We start from the raw sequence: 20,141 nt of genomic DNA, 5'->3' as shown, positions 1-20,141 counted from the left end.
TATTGTACCAATATTTGCAATGACTTCTGAGATACTACACTAAAACATACTAGGACTTTCTTACATCATCTCACTAGGGATTGTTAGAGGAAAATACATTTTTTATATTAATGATACAAGACATGTTTTAATGTCCTTTTTTATTGATTACTACAGGTGTTAAAGTACTTTTGACTATAATTTGACTTCTTACAGCTTTTGACATACAAAACTTTGCATTTTCAGATTTTTTTTCCTACTGTTGAGTTTTATGAACATATTACTCGCTATGTTGTACAAACTTTTGTAATTTGGCTTTTTTATTGTACTATACAATGACACGTGTACACAGATTGAAATTAAGGCAGCTTACTGTGCAATGGCTGAAACACTGCATTTAAAAAAAAAGACCATTGACTGCATCGTGAAAAGGAAAAGTTTCAGTTTGTGATAGTGAACAAGGGGACTTGGTAGTACTACAGAAAGCATTGCTTAATGTTATAAAAATGTTGTGGCTGGATATTTAGCAGATTTTAATCGCTTGGATGAAGCTTTACCCTCTGGTGACACTTGGTTGTACAATACGCACGAACAAAGAAAAAACGTTAATTTCTCTGTAGGCTCATATCCACGATGTCAGACACTTAGTCACAACCTGAGCGGTAAAAACTAGCACTTTAACGGTGCTCGGGGGGCATTACAGCAGTCTCGCTCAACACTGGACCAATTTCAAAAATATCGTCACCATTAGTTTCAAAAGCATGGTGGAAAACAGGCTTGAAAGAAAAGTAAATTCATTTTGTGTTAAAATTGACTTGGCAATAAACTGGATTATGATTCGGGATAAAAAAAAAAACTTTCCAGCATCCGCAGATAAAAATGAGAGGCAGCTTCCTGATTTCGAAGACTCGTAAAAAGACAAATAAAACATTAAGGGGAGGTACTGGTTTCTACAGACCAATACGTCTTTTAATCCAATCTGTATTCATTTCAAAAATATTTTAGCATTGCTAATACAACAAAGGATAAAGAGGCATTCATCAAACTCTTATATTTTCTTCAACCAAAAGTCCTCACAACACTTTCAAATGTGCCTAGTGCATCTATCTATTGCAATTTAACTAGAACCCAAGAACTATGGACCAACGGTTCAAATAGTGCATTTGAAGCTACGGTTCCAGGACTTCCATCACTCAGGTTTACAAAAGAGTGCTTTGAACTGATGTGACCCATATTTCCGGGAGTTGTGATGAGGTAGAATGAAACCCGCAAGCGTGGTCCGGACTTTAGCAGAAAAAGTGAGTAAATATTAGTATACAACCCTCCCTCCGTCACAGGGAGACTGCAAAGCGCTCCTCCAAAGCCTCTTTATTACCGTTTCCTGATTGGAGCGGCTGGGAGTTGGCTTAGGGCGCCTAGTTGTCCCGGTGGGGAAGAATTAAAACCCAGCCACTCTGTCGGGGGGGGATCGACGGGCCTGAGCCGCCGAGGAATGCCAGTGTGGACCGTACATGACAGACGGGGTGGAAAAATAAGACAAACTCAAACCACCTTGCTAACACAACAAATTAACTGCCGTTCACTAACGTGCTACGGCAAGAAGACTTTAAATGAAAATATGAATACTAAATTCTAAAAACAAGTTCTATCCTTATTTAGTATGGCTAATGTTAACATTACTATAATAAAAAAATGCGCAATTCCACAAGGGTGTCCTTTAAAAAAAATAATATATTTTTCTTCCCGATGAGCAACATGTAATGTTGGAATCAAACTCTACATATGATTAACACATCATATTAAAAAGGAGCCAGAGCATCAACATCTTACGCTGGACTAAAGCGCTTCATGATTCATGTGAGACTCCAAACATTTAGTACTGATGGACTGAGCTGACGGCGGATAAGATCAATAAGATGACGGTCATAAAGGGAGAGGCCATCAGATTCAACATCAATGTTGAGTGACTAAACAGCAGCTTTGTCCACCAGAGAATATCCAGACAAATAGTATCAGAAAAAAAGAGAAAAACTAAAATTCCATCAAAATTCTGGCGGCAGGTTTCAACGTCTATAACTGAAACACAAATGATCACAGAACGTAGTGTTGTTGTATCGGCGCGACTCTGTGACCTGTTGGTTTTGCTATTGTACGTATTCTGTAAAGATTTGCATATGAAAACCCTACGGGTCAGTAAACGCAACATTGTAATATTAAGCATTACTGGTAGCCTGGAGTGCGACCTTTCTATTCCTCTCCAAAGTCTACACGGAGTTCCTGCGCACTTCACCCCAGCTGAGCCTTTACTGTAAGGGTCAGAGAAAGCGTCCCTTCTGCAACTTAATCACCTTGGAGATGATTATCCGGAGAAAAGCATACAACAGAAGCCTCAATGCCCTCTGACGGCCTCCCAACACATTGATCCCCTCTCCAATCCTCTACAAACATCACATGGGAGTATAAATCTACCCCAGCATGTATGCAGGGTTTTGTTGTGGCTTCTTGCCCTGGTCCAAGAACACACAAATGCACTGGCACAGCAAAAGTCCCTCGGAGGTGAGACTTTTTTCCCTTTCAAATGTCGATCATGGAAACCAATTTGGTCTTGGCTCAAAACTGTAGCACTTCAATCGGTTACTGTAATTCAACATGACGTGGAGAGACGTGCATTATTAACTCAACATGCCATAGGATTGTTAAAACCGATCACAATTAAAGAAGGTTAATGGACACAAGATGTTTAAAGCCTCAATGACAAAGACTGGAAGAGATAAAAAATACAAAAAGGTCTCAAACAATATGTGCAAGCGTACATAACTGGCCTTAATCCACACAGATTGCCTCACTCGCTCTTAATCGGAGAAAACATTTCTACCGCACAGATCAGGAAGTATCTTTAACAAACAACTCTGGAATGACCCAGAAATGGTGTCTTACCTAAAATGACCTTTTAGGCCAACGCATCTGAATTTAAAATGGTGGCTGGGGTTAAATGCGCAGACTGTTCTTTACTCTAAAGATCCGTTTAAACGTTTGCATAGCATTATTTCACATAGCCACCGTATCGAGTAAGGCAACGGCCACTATTGTAAATGGGTAATGATTGTAATTTCTGCATTAAGTTATTGCATAAGCTCTGGAAGGCATTTAACTACAACGGACACAAAACGCAAAAAGATTGTGTCTACGAGATGCTCGGTGGTCTTCATTTGACAGTCCGCTCTGCTCCTTCAGCTCTTGAAACGTGTCTGCTCACATATGTGGTTGAATTTCCTGAAATTAAAAATGAAGAAAAGAAACCACATAAATGAAGATCTGCATGTAAAAACACAAAAAAAGCTAAGCGATGAGATGAATCTTATCATACAGGTCTTCAAACAGCAGACCACATGAGGGCCTACAGCACCCGGTTTATACAAGGCCGCCCTCTTGTGGTGAACTGAGTGAACTACATGAATAGGACCAACACAGTGTCTCTCGGTCATGATGTCTTAGTTATACGACATTGCAGAGAAAATTTCCGTCACATATCCGCTAGAGGGCAGATGAACATACTAAGAATCAGATGGTCTAAGGGGTTCTTTATATGTAAAAAGACTTACATTGCATGATGTGCCTTCACCTGTGTACGACAGTTGCGTCCCCAATAACAGTTGGGACGAGAAGTAACGGCAGCTGAGGAAAGAACATTAAATAAATTCATTACACCGGATATAACATGAACATTTAGGGTCAACCTTGTGAAAGTAAAAGTGGTCTAAAAGTTCCCACTGGCTTTTAAAATGGTCCTTCTGACCTGGCAGTTCAGGCGTGGGGATGTTCTGTCTGTACTTGTAAGCCAACTCCTTGAACGCCCGCAGCCCGCAGCAGAAGCACAGGATGGCATTTGGAGAGATACGCCAATCTGACGGAGAAAGAGTCCGAGATGTTGCCACTCTCTCTCTCGACTTCAAAGTCCGCCACCAACTGCCGCGGGTTATTGACAGAAGACTCACCTGACAGATAGTAGTTACCCTGCTGGAAGGCCTGCAAAGACTCGTGGAGCAGATCTCTCCACGACTTCCCTCTGGAAGACAAGTAGTTCTGGTGGAAGGACAGAAACACACGCAAAAAAAACAATGAAACATCTTAACACTTAATACACGAAGTTGATATTTTTGTAACCTGGAGATCTCAATTAACATTACAAATATCCAAATACTAGTGTTTTAAAAGCATCATAAATGTAAAAATGTTAGGCAGCAGTTACAATGAACTACCCATGTTCTAAACAGTCATCTCTGCTAAGGAGTAAAACGTATCAGATTCCAATAAACAAATGAACACAATCCAGGTCTTACTTGGAGGATCTCTGATTCATAGTTATTGTTGTTCAGCACCCCCTCCAGGCATTTATCTGTCAGATTGAGCTCTGAAAGAAAAAGGAAGATTGCTAAATGTCTAACAGGTCAAATCCAGCAAACTACAACACTTAAAATAGCAGAACTACACCCGAAGGGCTGAGCACCTTTCTGTTTGGATTTGCCTGCCAGAGAGCATGAGTCACGCCAGTCGGACCGCTGAATGGCGTTTCGTGCTGTACAATGATTCAACCAGACTGACAGGTGGCGTAGAAGGAATAGAAGAAGCCACGAGCCACTGCTAAAGGAAACTGGAAGCTGACAAATCCCTGTTTTAAAAAGTATTCAATCCAACCACTGAGTTGTGTACATGCTATACTGCGATTCTTCTAGAGGAACGTTTGTTCCTCTGACATTTCTTCCACACCAATATGAAGGGAAACATTTGTAGTGGACGCACCGTGTTTATATCCCGAGGCTACAAAGACATCACAATTACAGGTATTGCATCTGCACACTATTGGGGTATCAGCCTCTTCCATTTAAACGTATATTCCCATCAGCCCCACCCAGCAACGGGCCCCTAACAGCGGAGGCCCCTGAGGCGGGATTTGATGAAACCGATACGTACCGCTGAATCGAGCCAGACAGCCTTGACAGCCGATCCTCTGGCAGCCCCAGTACATGTGACAGAAGGGTCGCTGGCACAGCACACCTGCCAACACGATGCACACAGCATGAGGTGTGTAATCTATAGACACAATCTATCATCGCCTCACAACCTAAATCCTCCATGCATTCTCGCTCCGCCCACATTTACTCCATTTCTATTTAACTAGTTGCATGCGGTTTTCTCAAAGACGTTAAAATAGTATCAACGCCGTTACAACTGCGCAGGGAGGACTAACAACAACCACCACCCACATCGTTGAGCGATGACCTGCTCGCCGGTCGGCTCGGCCCGTCGGTCCGGCATCGGCTGGAGGCAGCAGGTGCAGATGAGGTGGCAGCCCTGAGCGGGGCAGCGGTACTCCTGAGACGCTGCAGACAGGACGGGAGCACAGACGTGGAGACGTGAACGGGAGGCAGGAAGATCTTCGGATGCTTTCACCAAGTCTCGCACATAGTTTCCGCCATTGGCATTGTAACGGAATGTTCTACCCCGTGGCTTCAGCCGAACCAGAGCGACTGACCGTCTCATCCGATACACGCGCATGATCACCTGAGGGGATGGCGGAGGATGTTGAGGGTTGCTCCCCCGTAGGCTGTGCGGACCCCTCCTCAGTGGGCGGTTTGGGTGGAGGAAGTGTAGGTGGAGGGTCTGGCAGACAAGGGAGCCAGTAGTTGGAACCGGTGGATAACAGCACCTGACCGACCTCCCTCCGGTAGCCGGGACACTGTCGGCACACCACCACAGGCTGACTGGGGAGCAACGCCACAAAACGACATCATCACATATTTATGGCACAAAGATTTTGCCTATGAGACAAAAAAATGTATCTGAAAACAACTGACAAAAGATATAGCTTTTTGTTAATTTAGACTATTTCAGAGGGAGATATAAAACAAAGTCAGTAGCCACCACGAACACTGGTTTCCTCCCAATAGAATTGTTCGGTCCTTACCCAATGTCTGAGGAGTCACTGTCGTTGTCAGAGAGCTCAAAGAGGTAATCTGAACTGCCCTCCTCATCCGAGAACGAGCGCTCAACTTTGGGCTGCAACATGTCCTGAGTTATCTTGTTACGGCTGTCCATGCTCTTTAGGTCCTCATCACTGCGGCACTTTTCTGTCGCACAGACACACAGCTACAGAGTCAGAGAGAGTCTTCTTCTTAATTTATACCATTTGGGAAATCAGACACGGTAAGCAGGTCTTGCTTACATGCCAATCCTTCTCTCATGTTTGTGCATCAATCAAGTCAGCTTTGGTGGGAAACAAAAACCTCAGCCAAAGCTGCACTTAGCAGACAGATTCATTATGTAAGGCCATTTTTAAATCCAGTTACACGTTTTTCCGTTTCCAGGGAATAAAAGGTGCTGGCATTATGAATGAAACAATAATCGATGATTACAAATGGTATTTTTCTGTGCAAACCTGGGTGCTGGATGAGGTAGGCCTCCACCAGGTTATTGAGGATGTGGTTCTTACGAATCCTTTCCACCGGGCAGCGGCAGGTTGGGCAAAGAGAAGAGCGCTCCATCCAGCCCGAGTAGCAGGCAGCACAGAAGACATGCATGCAAGGCTGCAAGCTAAAAGCAAAAACAAGAGACCAAGAGTTAAACTAACTATTGGCAACATGCTGCATGTGCACAAGGTACCTTCCAAGTCCTCTCTTTGAAGTCATTGATGATCTTACCTAACGCAGTCATGCAGCAGGTCTTGACAAATGACACACGTCAGGCTCTCCTCCATCTTGTCAGTCTTAGTCACTTCCACAGGAGGCTTGGTCAGAAGACCTCCTTTAGCTGAACAGAGCCGCTCTGTGCTCGAGGTGTGTGGCAAGTCCAAATCACAATCTTCCACTGTAAACACAACAGTCAGTTCCGCATTTAGACAGAGTTGTCTGGTTTGGCTTAAAAAAAATGAAATATATATTTTTTAAATCGGCTCTGGTAAGACATGAAGGGCAAAGTGGCGGATCTCTAGGACGCGGTGTGCGGACACCTGGAGGGCGCCTGCCGTTTTGGTTAATGTATGTACAGCAGCGCAAAAGGGCCAAAGGGCAGGCTTAAAGAAATTTAAGAGGGTGCAATTTAAAAAGATACAGCCTCAGGCAGTCCCATCACTAGTCTCAAGGCTATGAATAAAATATAAAACGTGCCAATCACAGTGAAGCCTGACGACATCGACACACAAAAAACTGGCTTTCGCCAGAAATCACAGCATTATCTGTATGGTGCAGGACAGCATGAGGTGAACAAACCAAATCTGCAACTACAGCTGGAGGGTGTGGGGTTTTTGACAGTTAAGTGATAATAGAAGGAAGAAATAAAAAAAATGTTTGGTGATAAAACACTCTTACTATATTGGTTTCACTAACAGTTCCTCTAAAAACTAAACGTTTTTAGAGGAAGTTATGAAGCAGAAGATTAATGAGTTCTTGTTATCTGCTGTTTTCCGGATAAGCAGGCAGAATACCAAGTATCCAGAAGCAGTTTTAATGCTGGTGAACACAGTGGACGACCATGCGTAATGGCGTTGCACAGTAGCGGTACTCTCTAATCAGAAGCTGCATATTTGCAGATGGCCGCTGGGATTTAATAAACTGAAGGAGAAGCTCTTCAAATAGAATAAAGCAGTTGTATAAAAAAGCCAAGGAAATTATAAAGTCAGGACGTCCCGATATAAAATGAACCAAAAAATAATGTTAGCAATCATGGAAATCTAAAGAAATAATAATAATAAAGACCTACTGTAATCAGTTTTCCTCCTCTTGCTTTCTGGCTCCGTGTCATCTAGGAGTTTTTCCTGTGCTGGGGCAGCAACTTTAGCCTGGTCTGATGAAATGGAGAAAAACGTTGGTCAATTCCTTTTGTCGATACACTTACTCTTATCATGTGGTAAGTACAGTGAACAAGTTCAGTATTGATCAGTTGCAATCAATTGACTTACATCAGCAAGTCTGTTTACATCAATGACTTCATTTAGAAGCAGAGTTATCGTAGTTATACTATCATCATATCAAATACTATACAGCATAATTATGTTATTTTATCAAATCAAGCACCCCTACTTTAGACAATTCATTTCATTTAGCCCATAATTTTGTTACTTGTGCCTGTAAAGCAAAAGTTTGTCATTCAAGTAAATGCTTGTGCGCTTTCTTTACAGAAGACCAAAAGCAGATCTGCCTGTTAAATATGAAGCTACAGCCTGTAGACGGTTAGCTTAGCTGAGGCTAGCTTGGTCTTTTCCAAAAGGTACAAACGACCGATTTTACGAGAATTTATGCACCAAACTCTTTCTTGGCTGAAATAAGTCACTTCCTGGAGGCTTGCCATCGCCACGGCGTTACCAGGCAACCAGCTGAGACTCACTGTTGCCAGACATACCAGAACATAACCACAGGATCTTAAACTGTAGATAATCCCAATCAATAATTATTATTTTTATACGTCTACACACTGGTGTAATAAATCAAAATGGGATGCATAGTTAAATTCCAGAAGGGAAAGCTGATTATCATAAACTCTTCAGCAGCGCGTCAGCAGATGACCTACCTGAAGCGGGACAGGCCGTGGTTGCCACGGGACCAGAAGCGCCATGGCTCCCGACACAGAAGAGGGACGAGGAGGTGGAGGGCTGAGGGTCTTCCAGGGGTTGATCACGAGAAGCCTTCGGGAGCATGACGGGCTCCACTGAGAGTGGGAAAGGGCCAGGACTGTGGGCTGCCCTCTCCATCTCTGAGGTTTAGATACAGAGTGGGGGGGTTAGTAACTGACAGCAGTGGAACAAAAGGGGTTACATTTGAGAAAAGACTTGCAGGGAATCACCTGGATACTTACCATAACCATGTTCTGATGCAGCGTGCTCCATTTGGATGGAATGGTAAACGTAGGCAATGTCTACAGCGGGACAACAGAGGAAATCATTTTTCTTGCCTTCCTCTATTTCATATAAACGTTATTGGCAAAGAAAAAACCTGAACCACTGACTTTGTTCTGGCTCACTTTTCCTGTATACAAAGTAGATGATGTCGCCGCTCTGTAGCATGTGAGTTTGCTTCTTGACCAGTTTGGACATGTTGATCACTGTACCATTAGTGCTAAAGTACATACAGACAAAAACACAACAGGGCATGTCACTGTACAAAGGTTTTGAGGCATTTCCAAAATAGGGCTTGTTTAATATAATGCATGGTACCTGGTGTCTTCAAGCCACACCAGCCCCGAGCTTTGGTCTTGCACAATCTTGCAGTGCTCCCCTGAGACCAGTTTGTTGGCTGGGAAGGACAGATAACATCCTAGCAGCAAAACAGGACACAGAAAAACACTCAGAGTAGACAGACTACTTGGGCTACTTTGTTCAAATGGCAATATAGTTTGAAATATTCAGCCTATTCGTTAAAATAAACACAAATGAAAACTATTGAGTCCATGGACATCTCTTTCAAGCCTTTTATTGCCCAGACACCAATTAAGGCTAGACACTTTGCATTGCAAAAAAGTAGACCCCCAAAAGGCCTCGACAACAAAGCAGACACAGGGGGAAATATAGGCCTAACCTTTTCTTTGGCAAAAGCCCATACACGAAAAAACTACTTAATATTCTGCACACATGTTCTCAATGGATGCCTTTTGTTGTCATCACAAGGGGCTGTCTAAGTTGGGTGCACTAAAGAAGGCTTTGTGTTTTCAAGGGGGAGGTTTTTTTTTTAAGGGCTCCAGACACTGACAGCGATGTCTACAGGACAGACAGGGGACGGCCTTTTGTTGACAGACATCGCCACTTTGGGTAGCAGGTTAACGAAGGTTTAAAAGATGTACGACAGGTGACGATGCGTCTTTATTGGCCTATTCCAAAAATATGTTACGTATAGAAATGAAACCCACCCTTTTTCCGGCCAACTGTGCATTCCCGGTTAAAAAGCAGGATGGTTTCACTGGAGTCCACTTTGACGAGCTTTCCCCAAGGGCGTCCCCTCCGGTAACCGTCCATCCTCAAAATGATTCTCTACGAGAAATGATGAGCAAAAACAAGTTTAGCGTAAGGGGAATACTGGTAAAACCTGTGAAAACATTTAAATGAGAAATACAATCAAACAGTAAAGTATTTTCTTTCCAGCCAGATGGAGTTTCTCATTGAAATGATGGTAAAAAGAATAAAATATGTTTAATGAAAGAAAGCAACCTTAAAACTCATGAATTACTTTTTAAAAAGGGAATCCACCTTTCCATTCATCTAAAACACAGATTGAATTGTTTAATTATTTAATTTAATTTAATTTCCAATTATACAAACGTGATTTCAACTTAATGAGACGTTTAGTTTTTAAGTCCCATAAAATTGTTTTAGGTCAATGGTTTATACTTGATTAGGGATCCAGTGTTGTGGATTTATAACATTCTTGTTTTAATGTTTTCCGACGTAAAGTTGGTGTTAACAACCTTTAAGCAGACGTGTGACCTGTCAAATAAAACGAGGCTTACTTAAAACTGAAAGCGTCCTTCATCACAGCCGCTAACGAAGCTAAGCTAACGCTAGGCTCGGTTGTCCAATGGAGCGTTATTTGCCGTCTGTACCGTTTGACAAGCCGGAGACACTTCACTTCACCCCCATCGTCCGCTATCGATTCGAAGAAACGGGGGGATTTCATCACACGTAGAGTGAGCGAAAACAACTTCGGTCAACAACAACACGGAGCTAACGGGATTGCTAACAAATTAGCAGCCGACCGCAGTGTTGGATCCACGCGCGAAGGAGCACGCGAAGCCCGTCGCGTCACGCTGGTCCCGTGTCTAAAACGGATACTTTACCGGCAAAAACGCTCGGGTTCGCCGTCCCCGGTGGTTCGGTGCGGTTTCTTCTCCTCGTACTCCGGCTAAACACAAGAGGCGCTTCCTGCCAGGCTCCGGGGTGACGTCACGGCTTCATCAGCTGATGGAGGAGGGGCCGCTCGTCCCCAAACACACGTTTTGACGAAAGGCTCAAGGCTGAAGTCCATCGATACAAACGCACTGGGGATTTCCACCTGAAGATGAAGAGTGAAGGAGTTCCACTTGCATCCATTTGAGACTGATAATAGTCGTGAGGGTTACTGACAATCGGTCAAATGCAGGACCATTAAAATTAAAAACAACAATTAAAAACACAGCGACATCCCTTATTGCTATGTTTAAACAATGAGAAAATGAAACCTTAGCATTTGTTCTTTCTCCTACTAAAATATATATAGGCCTTTTTTGCATTGCAATATCAATTTGATGTATCTATTTTAAGCTACTGTATATGTGTATTTGGGTATCTTTATGTTCCTAGTGTCAAACAAAGTTTGGAAAAAGACAAAAAAAAACCACAATATCTTTTTCCCAACCCCTTCTTGCATCTGGTGGCTGGCCTCTCCTCAGAAACTACAGGGTCCCTTGGGCCTACACGTTGAATAAATTATCATGGAAACACCATCTTGCGCTACTGGCTTCACCTCACTGGTGTATGAATTAATTAAATGACCCACCACATTTGCATTAAAATGATCACCATCACTATTGGCCTAATTATAGATCTCAAAGTAAAATAATCATGAATACGTTGTTATATTCATTTAATCAGTGTCGACAAAAAAAACACAATTTACTTTACATAATTACGGAAAACACTGGCAAAAGCAGCATTGAAAGAGACAGCGAGGCAGACTGCAGGCTTTTATCAAATGTAAGTCCATTTGTAGTCATTTATATGGTCATATTCATAAAATTAATCTGTATTAGATTACTGGTATTCACCATCCATTTAAATCATGTGTGCAATCCAGACGTAACAACTCAAGTAAATCTTGGGTCAAAATCCAAAGCAAGTAGAGTTTTGAAATCCTTCAACATTACTTGAATATTTCCCTTTGATGTTACTTAAATAAACTTTTTTGGATCTGGATTTATCTGACGGATGCCATTTTACATAAATCCAATCTTTTTATTCTTCAACCTATTACAAAAAAGGTATCGTTTGGGCATGTAGCGTTTCAGTTAATTATTAGTTGTAAGCACTTTAAGACTTATTTCCATTCTAAACTTCTAAGCTCAGATGGTTTTATTCAAACTGTTTGAGGCTGGAGATCAAATTGCAGACAAAGAGGCCAACTCCACCTTACAGTGTAAAAAATAAATAAAGTGTGTATTGTTGCATGTGTATACATTTTTTTTTGTCATTTTAAATGTAAATATAGTTTTTACACATTGAAACAATTATTCAAATGACTATGCGTATAATAACAATGAATGAAATGGCCTAGTGATCAACATTGTAATGATTAATAGCTGAAATCTTGAGCTACATGCTAATCACCAAACAGACACGTCAGCAGTGAGCATGTGAGCACCGGCCGAGCTGCAAAGTCACATATTTCCTTCAGGATTCGGTTAAAATCAAGAACAGAACTAAAAGAGAGTGAATAGTGGATATACCATAACTTGGCGGTGGGTTAAGACCAACATGTCTCTCTAACAGAAATAGCGAGCGAGTTCTTAGTGGAGGACTAATCCCTGCAACCCCCCATCTATTCCCTGGCAGTGCATTATTAATGGGCAGTGTGGAGCCGGGTGAATACAGGGGCCTCTCCGCACTAATGCGTTCATTCCTCATTGTTAGACGTCTGGTGAGGAGAACGCAAACACATGCTGCCTTCTTAAAGCATCGTTCCCTCAGATGCTCAGATGCACATGCGTGCAAACACATTTGCCTGCAAAACAAAGGTGTGCCGTCCCTGCAGAATATACTCTTGCGGGGAATTAGTATGTGTTTATCATTCAATCTTGAAGTTAGAATCCTCTGCAGATCTCTCTGATAAGGTCACGACCGCAAATTGAATGCAGACTATCGAGTCGCACACCCACGCTGTCAATCAGCCTTTCCTAATTGGATCAACGATTACTAGTGGCAGCTGTATAAAACATCAAATGAGTAATTAAATGAAATAATGAGAAAATAAACCTTAATGTTGCCAAATGGGAACGCAGGCGAGCTGAGGAATGTGATTTCGCTGTGCTCTCGGAAATTATCTCTCTCCGGCTCGGGCTAATTGCTGGAGGATGTCCTCTTAACTGAGTGTGAAAAGCTGTGTCTAATTACGGCAACATTAATCAGGCATTAGCATGTTATCACAAGGTTAACTTATCAGGAGGGGCCCAGAAGCAGCTGGAGATGCAATTTACCCACGCTGCACTGGGCCAACTGAGCCACAAGGGGTAGTGCTTGTTCTTCCAGTGAATCATTACTCAGCCCCCTGGAAGCCCAGAGCTCAAACCAAAGGCGACCATGTTGGATTAAAATGTGGGGACATTGATGTTTGGAGATTCCTCGGTGTTGATTTGTAATGTCCCCAATCAATATCGGCTATTTCCCGCTAATTGTGCCGCTTGAAAAGAACATTTATCCTCAGGGGATTCGAAATGTTTGCTCATAATTTGTCCACATCTTGCTTTGCACGGCCACACCAAGTGAGAGATCTTTACTATGCACTGTAGGAGGAATTACATGGACTGAACTAATTAGCTAAATCAATGTCAAGCAATTGTGTGCTTGGTGGAGCTGTTAAGTCAACATCAAATAAAGACTGATAGTGGTTGCATCTTAATTTAAACCACTATACATATAAAACATTACCAATCACTGAATGCAAAATTGCCGTAACAAGAAGCCTACATATTGAATTATGCACTGACAAAAATGTACTTTGCTTGGTTTCAACATATCAACAAAAATATACCAGATGAAATAGCAAAAGAAGTGTATGCGCAATCTTGAAACCATCACATGCCAAATGACCTACATGTGTGCAGATTAAAGGTCATTTCTGGCAGCAGTTTGGTCCTGTGCACTGACTTCATTACCAGCGGCTCCAGAGCGGTCTCATCAGGATTCCAGCAGGGCAGAGAAACCGTACCTCCAGCAGCTCTGCCAAAGGCGTTCATTTGTCAGAGAGGCATGGAGATCACAGGCCAACAAATCTCCCACGTCTCCCAGACTGTCGAGCTCTTTCCCTGCGTATCAAAGACAAAAGAACAGAGCCGGGGAGCAAGAGAGCAGAGCAGCCATTCTGTGCAGAGATGCCCTGCTCTTTAAACCCCCGCCCCCCCCTCCCTCCAGCGTGCCCTTTGAAAACGCCTGTTAGCCTGGGTGAGAGAGATTACAAGCAAATAAAATTACATTCATTGTGATATTTGATTTCATATTAGACCCAGAATTATAATTACACCACACTCAAGACTTTTCATTTAAAAACTATTCGCCGACAACAAAGAATCAGAGATGGGAATGAGCAGGTTGTGCATCGAGCGAGTGAGTGCACATTATCAGGCCTGTTTCACTACAAGTAACAATAATGTGAGAAGAATGGAGGCGCTAATAAGAATTTAATCAGGTGAAAGAGCGGATGTAATGATATGGAACTCAGGGCTTTATTTTCATCTGTCAGTCTGTTTGGTGCAACGCCAGGAGAGCACGTTGGGAAGACAATGCCTTTTTTTAATATTCCTCCCAAAGGCTGCAATACGGTTTTAAGGGCTCACTTCTTACCAACCAAGAAATGGGTTATATTACCCACCACAACTCAGCTGCAACCTGTCTGACGGTCGGGGGATGCACCGAAAGCACAACGGTGTGTTACAGGGGGAATGTGGGCATATGCCGCCTGGCTTAATCCAACAAGCACAAGGGAAGAGATAAGAGACATTCTTGGGCGGCGCAGAAACGAGGCATGAGAAGGGCCAGCTTGATAGCAGTACTTGTTGTTCTGATGTGTTAAATAGCTGGCCTTCAACACCCCAATCAATCGCTGAGTGAGCCACTGTGTAGCCAAGGGTTGTGTGTGATAGCCAGATGGCTGAAGTCAATGGTGCTCTGCCTCGTCTCCTGTGTCACAAAGGGATGATCATGAATCTGGCCACTAAAAGTTAAAAAAATAAAAATAAACAAAACACGGCAGAATTGTAACAAGTCATAGTCAAAGGATCTAAGGACATTAGCTGGCCTCGGGAGGCCGTCGTGCACATTTGTTTTTGTTTTGGCTTGCACGGCTTGTTTTCGTCAGATATGACACGCAGTGAATGCAGATCTCACTGTGTGTGACGATGCCCACCAACCGCTGTGGGTGCGCCACTCCTGCGAAGCAGCCAACGCGCCGAATGGGCGCATGCGACAAACGTCTTGTGGGATACAAGAGAACGTTTTGAACGTGCTCCGAGACCTCCAGAGGCCTGCGCTGACTAATCTGCAAACAATTCGCACTGCAAGCCCCATTGCAAGTAGAAGAACAAGCCCCTTAAGCTGTGACATTAACGAACACAGTGAGATAAGATGGGGTTTGTTATCTTGGTGCATGAAGCTCCTGCCTAGATTGGAGATAAGCCCCTTTCAAAGCGCGTTCGCTGCCAGACAAATCTCCAAAGAAGCAAAAGGAGGCGGGCAAAGCAAGGCCCGGAATGCTGAGAAGCCCCGTCAAAGCAAGTCTCACGAAGAATAAGATCGCCCTGCTCCTCTCCAACGTATTTTCTGACCTCCTTTTTGGGTTTTTTTTGTGAGAGAGAGAGAGTTTTAACTTGTTGCTGAGAAGAATGCAGTCTAAAACCAGCAGCCATTCTGAGCATAGCATTGTGTGCCCTCCTCTGTTTAACGAAGCAATAATAATCCAATATGAATGAGGAGAACACCCACACACAAGGATGCTCGGTTCCTGGATAATGTGTCAAACTGAAAGAAATATCATTTCATTAAATAGCGACTTCAGGTGTGTGAGAGCACTATTTTGATTGTTTCATATATGGAGGGAAGCTTACTTGAACATCTGCTTCTGGTATTGTTGCCACACTGACGGAGACTTTGTAAAAGATTAACAATGTGTAACAATTGAAAGTCATAAATACACTAGTGACATAACTTGGCTAAGCTTCATGTCCGTTTTCAATGAACAGGATTATGCAATCTGAAACAACAAACACAACAAACTCAATAAAAGAAATCTTGCTGCCAAGTTTACAATTTGGATGCTTACTTTAGTGAAATAATTGAAAGAAAGTCATACGTCACTGTATCATCATACATGTGTTTTGAGACCTTTTCAAGCCCATATCACAATGACTACTTAAACAAGTAAGACATAAAAATCAGAAATTAGCTGTAAAATCGTTTTACATTAGTCAAGACATTGATTGAGTTGTACCTTGCTTTTAAAAATGTGTTAAAGTACTAACTTTTGCTCTAATTAGTATTTTATCCTTTACTTTCCACTCGTAGATGGCCCACAGATTGAATCACAGTCACAAGCAAGCTTCTCTTGTTCAAGAGCTCTTTGTGGTAGAATATGATCTGACTGCAGTAGCAGGAGTGTATCCAGTAAATTTAGATCAAAGAGTTTTAATACTAACACTAACGTATCTGTTAATTACCGCCACCCAGACCCTCGCCCAAGCCTATCAAAAAGCTAAAAAAAATGAATCGGTCTCTAATATATCGAGCAAACCGAACAGAAACCCCCCCACATGACTCACCAGAGCTGGATACAGATGCTGTGCTGTGGCCAATTGAGTGCAGCGGTGGTCTCATTCCAACAACTGGTGCTCTTGTTCCATCTAAGGCAACATCAACAGTTTCAAATTCAAGCTCTGTGTTTTCAGTAGAGGGTTAGCGTGGTTTTACGTGGAAAGACGTTTTAATGTTTTTTTTTTATTTTGAAATGTGTTATTAATTCATAGGCTGTGCAAACAATTTTTTTTGGTCAATTTCATAATTTCACATTGGAAAGGAAATCCTCACACGTGGACGCCAATCGCTAGGTGTTGCGTCTCTGCCAGCGTTCAAACTGGATAAACGCTTCTGAACGTGCCCCCCCCCCCCCCCCCCATCCACCACCACCACCACCACCGGAGGGGACGGACTAAACCGTGGTCCTCTTTCTGCGGCTTGGAAAGAACCTCCGCCTCCCTGGATGCCAAGCGGCTCCGAGGCGATCCCAGCGGCGAGAGCCAAGGAACGCTCTCGCTAACTGAGCTCTGGAGAAATACGGTCACGGAGAGATCCACATTCAAATAAACTTCACTCTTGGCCCGCGCACACAAGCCATGTTGTCACCAGCTGGCAGAGCCTCTCACCACCGCCCCCCCTCTCCTCCTCCCCTTCAAATACTGAGCCACTTTTGATTAACGTCTCCACAGCTAATCATGTGCGTTGGCTGTGCCAAATTGGACGGGCCACGTATGGCTTTCATTTGCCTTGAAATCTCTTCTTTAAAAAAAAAAAAAACTAATTTGAAGTCTCAGAGCTTCCTTTTACGCCAGCCTACCCTGCCTTAAGTCTTCTCTTGTCCGGTGCCCACACATAGAACAGAGAGGGTAGTGTGGCGGCACGGTGCCATCCTGCGGGTCCCCTGAATGAGAGGACTATCTCTGCCAGACGCGCCCGGCTGCATAAATGTTATTCATTTTTTTTATGGTTTGTGTACATAATATGGCCAGTGTGGGGAGATTGTGAGGTTCCACTAAAGGCTGGAAAAAAAAAAATCCTCAAAATTGAGTTAAAAGTGGAAAACTTATTTTGGCTGGTGGTGACTGTTGGGAACTTCCTTATTTTTCATCTCCCTTTAATTCTCCTGCTCTCCTCCCTGCTCGAACTTGCTCTCTGAGGTTCCAGTGTTCGCAATATACACGCGCTGTGTTGGCTGCCTCCCCCCCCCCCCCACAGCCATATCGGTGGCAGTGGCGTGAGACAGCCGGGGGAATATTTGTCATATGACCAGAGGTGCAAAGACATTAGACAGCACTTTGTCACCAGGGTCTGGAATTCACACCATTTGGCTGTTTCCAAGTCGGCTCCTTAACCGCCGAGCGGCCTGCTTTCTGTCAGCTGTCGCTCTGTTGACATTGAGGGCTAAAAAAAGACGTGGAATGATGTACGCTACCGGCCTTTTTAAGGTGCTCAAAACAACATGGAGTCGACAAAGAGAGCCCGCAGGACAGGGACCCGCGGGCCAAAGCCTTTGACTCTGTGCTTTCTCCTCCCCCCTCCCCCCCCCCGGTCCACCGTTCGGATTCAGTTCAGTGGTTTAGAATGGATCTCGTCAGGGTTTTTCTATCCCCCGCAGAGTGATGGGCTTGAACTCTGAGCAGAGCCTCTGTCTCCCAAATCGCCAGGCCCAGCGGAGGCCCAAGCAATCCAAATGTGATGGTGGCGGGGGGGGGGGGGGGGGGGGGAGGGGCCTCCCGTCTCATTACCAATCTCCATTTCAAAACAGCCTTCAAAATGGGAACTAATGCATTATCTCTCGCTGGGGGAAAAGTCGAGGGAGCCACTACATAGTGAGCAAGAGAGAAATGGGGATCGGGATAAACCATTCATTTGTTGCCCATCTTATTAGCTTGGCACTGTGTTATTAGTTGCCATTGTGCTCTATAAAAGCCCCTTAGGCCTGTTCCACTGTTCGCTGAATCTGGGGTGAGCTCTGTGCCAAGCACTTTTTGGAGGTATTTGAAACCATGAAAATTCTATCCTAAACCCTCAGCAGAGGTTTTTTACAGATAAATGAAGAGGATTAGTGGAACAATAAAACAATGTCTTACCTCAGATACCACCGTATCCTATTAATTGGGATTAAAGTGGAGAAATGCGTAGAAAAAAAAACCCTCAATCTTGTATCACAGTATGACATTGACATGCCCTGCCGTAGCAACAATGTGCCATTTGACAGAAAATGTGTTATTATACACAAATTATGCACAAGTAAAAATAGAAAATCATAAACAAGGCCTGGAAGAAAAAAAGAAAGAAAAAAGCCTGGACATGTGAAGAACAGCTTTGTAAAAGAGCTGACAATTGCAGAAACAGTAATAACCTACCTTGGGTTGGATATGCTAGGTAATGTGTCAATTGATTCCCATCCGATGACGGACTGTGTGTTGAAATAAATTGACCTTGCCAGACGATGAGTGAAATTGATGGAGCTTTTCATCTCCGGAGGGCCGTTCCACACTCAGCCGTAAAATGGACAGAGCCCAGGACAGAGTGATTGAGTCGAGGGAGAATGTAAGGTGTGTGTTTTTGTTCTTCCAAAGCTTGCTTGGTAAATAATAGTTACAGGAAAAAAATCACTATGCTGTAGCAAGTACAGGGGTTAAGTACCTGTTGTTGACTAGATGATTAGGACTAAGAGCACATAGTGCCAGAGTGAAGCTGGCCGTCAGAGGAATATGTGGCTCAATTACCAGGAGCCTAAATTGAAAGTGATAGTGATTTAAGTCTTCCCAATACGTCAGCCTCATTCTGGCAAACAGTCTTTTCAAGGAGCCCTTTAAGGAAAAAAAAAAAAAAAAAGAAGAAGAGAGAAACCGCCGGAGTGTGTGAGAGACACAGGAGCGCCATTGATTTTCAATAACATCCCCTAATGACCCGGCCACGGTTTGATCCACGCTGTCATTACGGGCTGATGCCATGGGACGGGGGCCGCCGCGTCTCACGGCACACGGCAGCGGGGATGAGTGGTCGAGGCATTATCGGGATGAATCGTCCGTCTGTGGACAGGCGGGGCGAGCGGGCGCGGCCCGAGGCCTCGTCAATAACGGGACGGGGCGCCGCTCCGGAGCGCCTTTCCGGCCTCATTAGAAAAGCAGATGAGCGCTCTGCATGAGGAGTGGGGGGGCGGAGGAGGGGGAAAGAGAGAGAGAGAGCCCCCCCTCCTCCACCATCTGATAGCCGGCCTCCCAGGCGTTGCTCCTCTTAATGAGTCCGGACCGCGCGTCAATATGCGGCTGGGCTGCCAGTCGATAGCGGTTACCTGCAACACAAACACTCAAAACCCGCTTTTATACAAAATCAATGTCCTATTAGCCCCTCCATGTATTGCCTCGGCCCAATCTCATCGATCCCCCTCTGAAGAGCACCGCGGCCCCATGTGTGACAGATTATGGTCAAATGATCTCATGGCGTAGGCTACTCTGCCGGCAGAGTCTGTTGCCTTTATGATTACACATTGATAGCTTGAAATCAGATGAGCAAATACTCTGAGAAACGCTGAAAACTGAGGCACAAGCATTATTGGCGAAACCATCAACCGAACATAAACATTCCACTCAGTAGGTTTGGCTTACAGACAAATTCAGTACAAAATTCAGCGCCGACC

At 43.7% G+C, this 20,141-nt stretch overlaps 1 protein-coding gene across 1 annotated transcript; it reads right to left on the bottom strand.

The window, feature by feature from the left end:
• Positions 1 to 150: 150 nt before the first annotated feature.
• On the bottom strand, positions 151 to 10,954 carry chfr (checkpoint with forkhead and ring finger domains, E3 ubiquitin protein ligase). The gene is made up of 18 exons (XM_037482131.2): positions 10,798 to 10,954; positions 9,874 to 9,994; positions 9,185 to 9,284; positions 8,977 to 9,086; positions 8,827 to 8,886; positions 8,542 to 8,724; positions 7,735 to 7,818; positions 6,678 to 6,843; positions 6,416 to 6,570; positions 5,945 to 6,107; positions 5,542 to 5,741; positions 5,244 to 5,360; positions 4,951 to 5,034; positions 4,320 to 4,390; positions 3,975 to 4,062; positions 3,776 to 3,883; positions 3,582 to 3,654; positions 151 to 3,252 (listed from the first exon to the last, which is right to left on the bottom strand). The coding sequence occupies exons 2-18, from the start codon at positions 9,977 to 9,979 to the stop codon at positions 3,210 to 3,212; spliced, it is 1,911 nt and encodes a 636-aa protein (XP_037338028.2). The 5' UTR covers positions 9,980 to 9,994; positions 10,798 to 10,954; the 3' UTR covers positions 151 to 3,209.
• Positions 10,955 to 20,141: the final 9,187 nt, after the last annotated feature.

The sequence above is a fragment of the Pungitius pungitius genome, chromosome 5 (genome assembly GCF_949316345.1).
Source record: "Pungitius pungitius chromosome 5, fPunPun2.1, whole genome shotgun sequence".
NCBI classification, from domain to species: Eukaryota; Metazoa; Chordata; class Actinopteri; order Perciformes; family Gasterosteidae; genus Pungitius; species Pungitius pungitius.
Note: the sequence above shows the minus strand (reverse complement) of the source record. Positions and strands in the feature narration are given on the sequence as shown.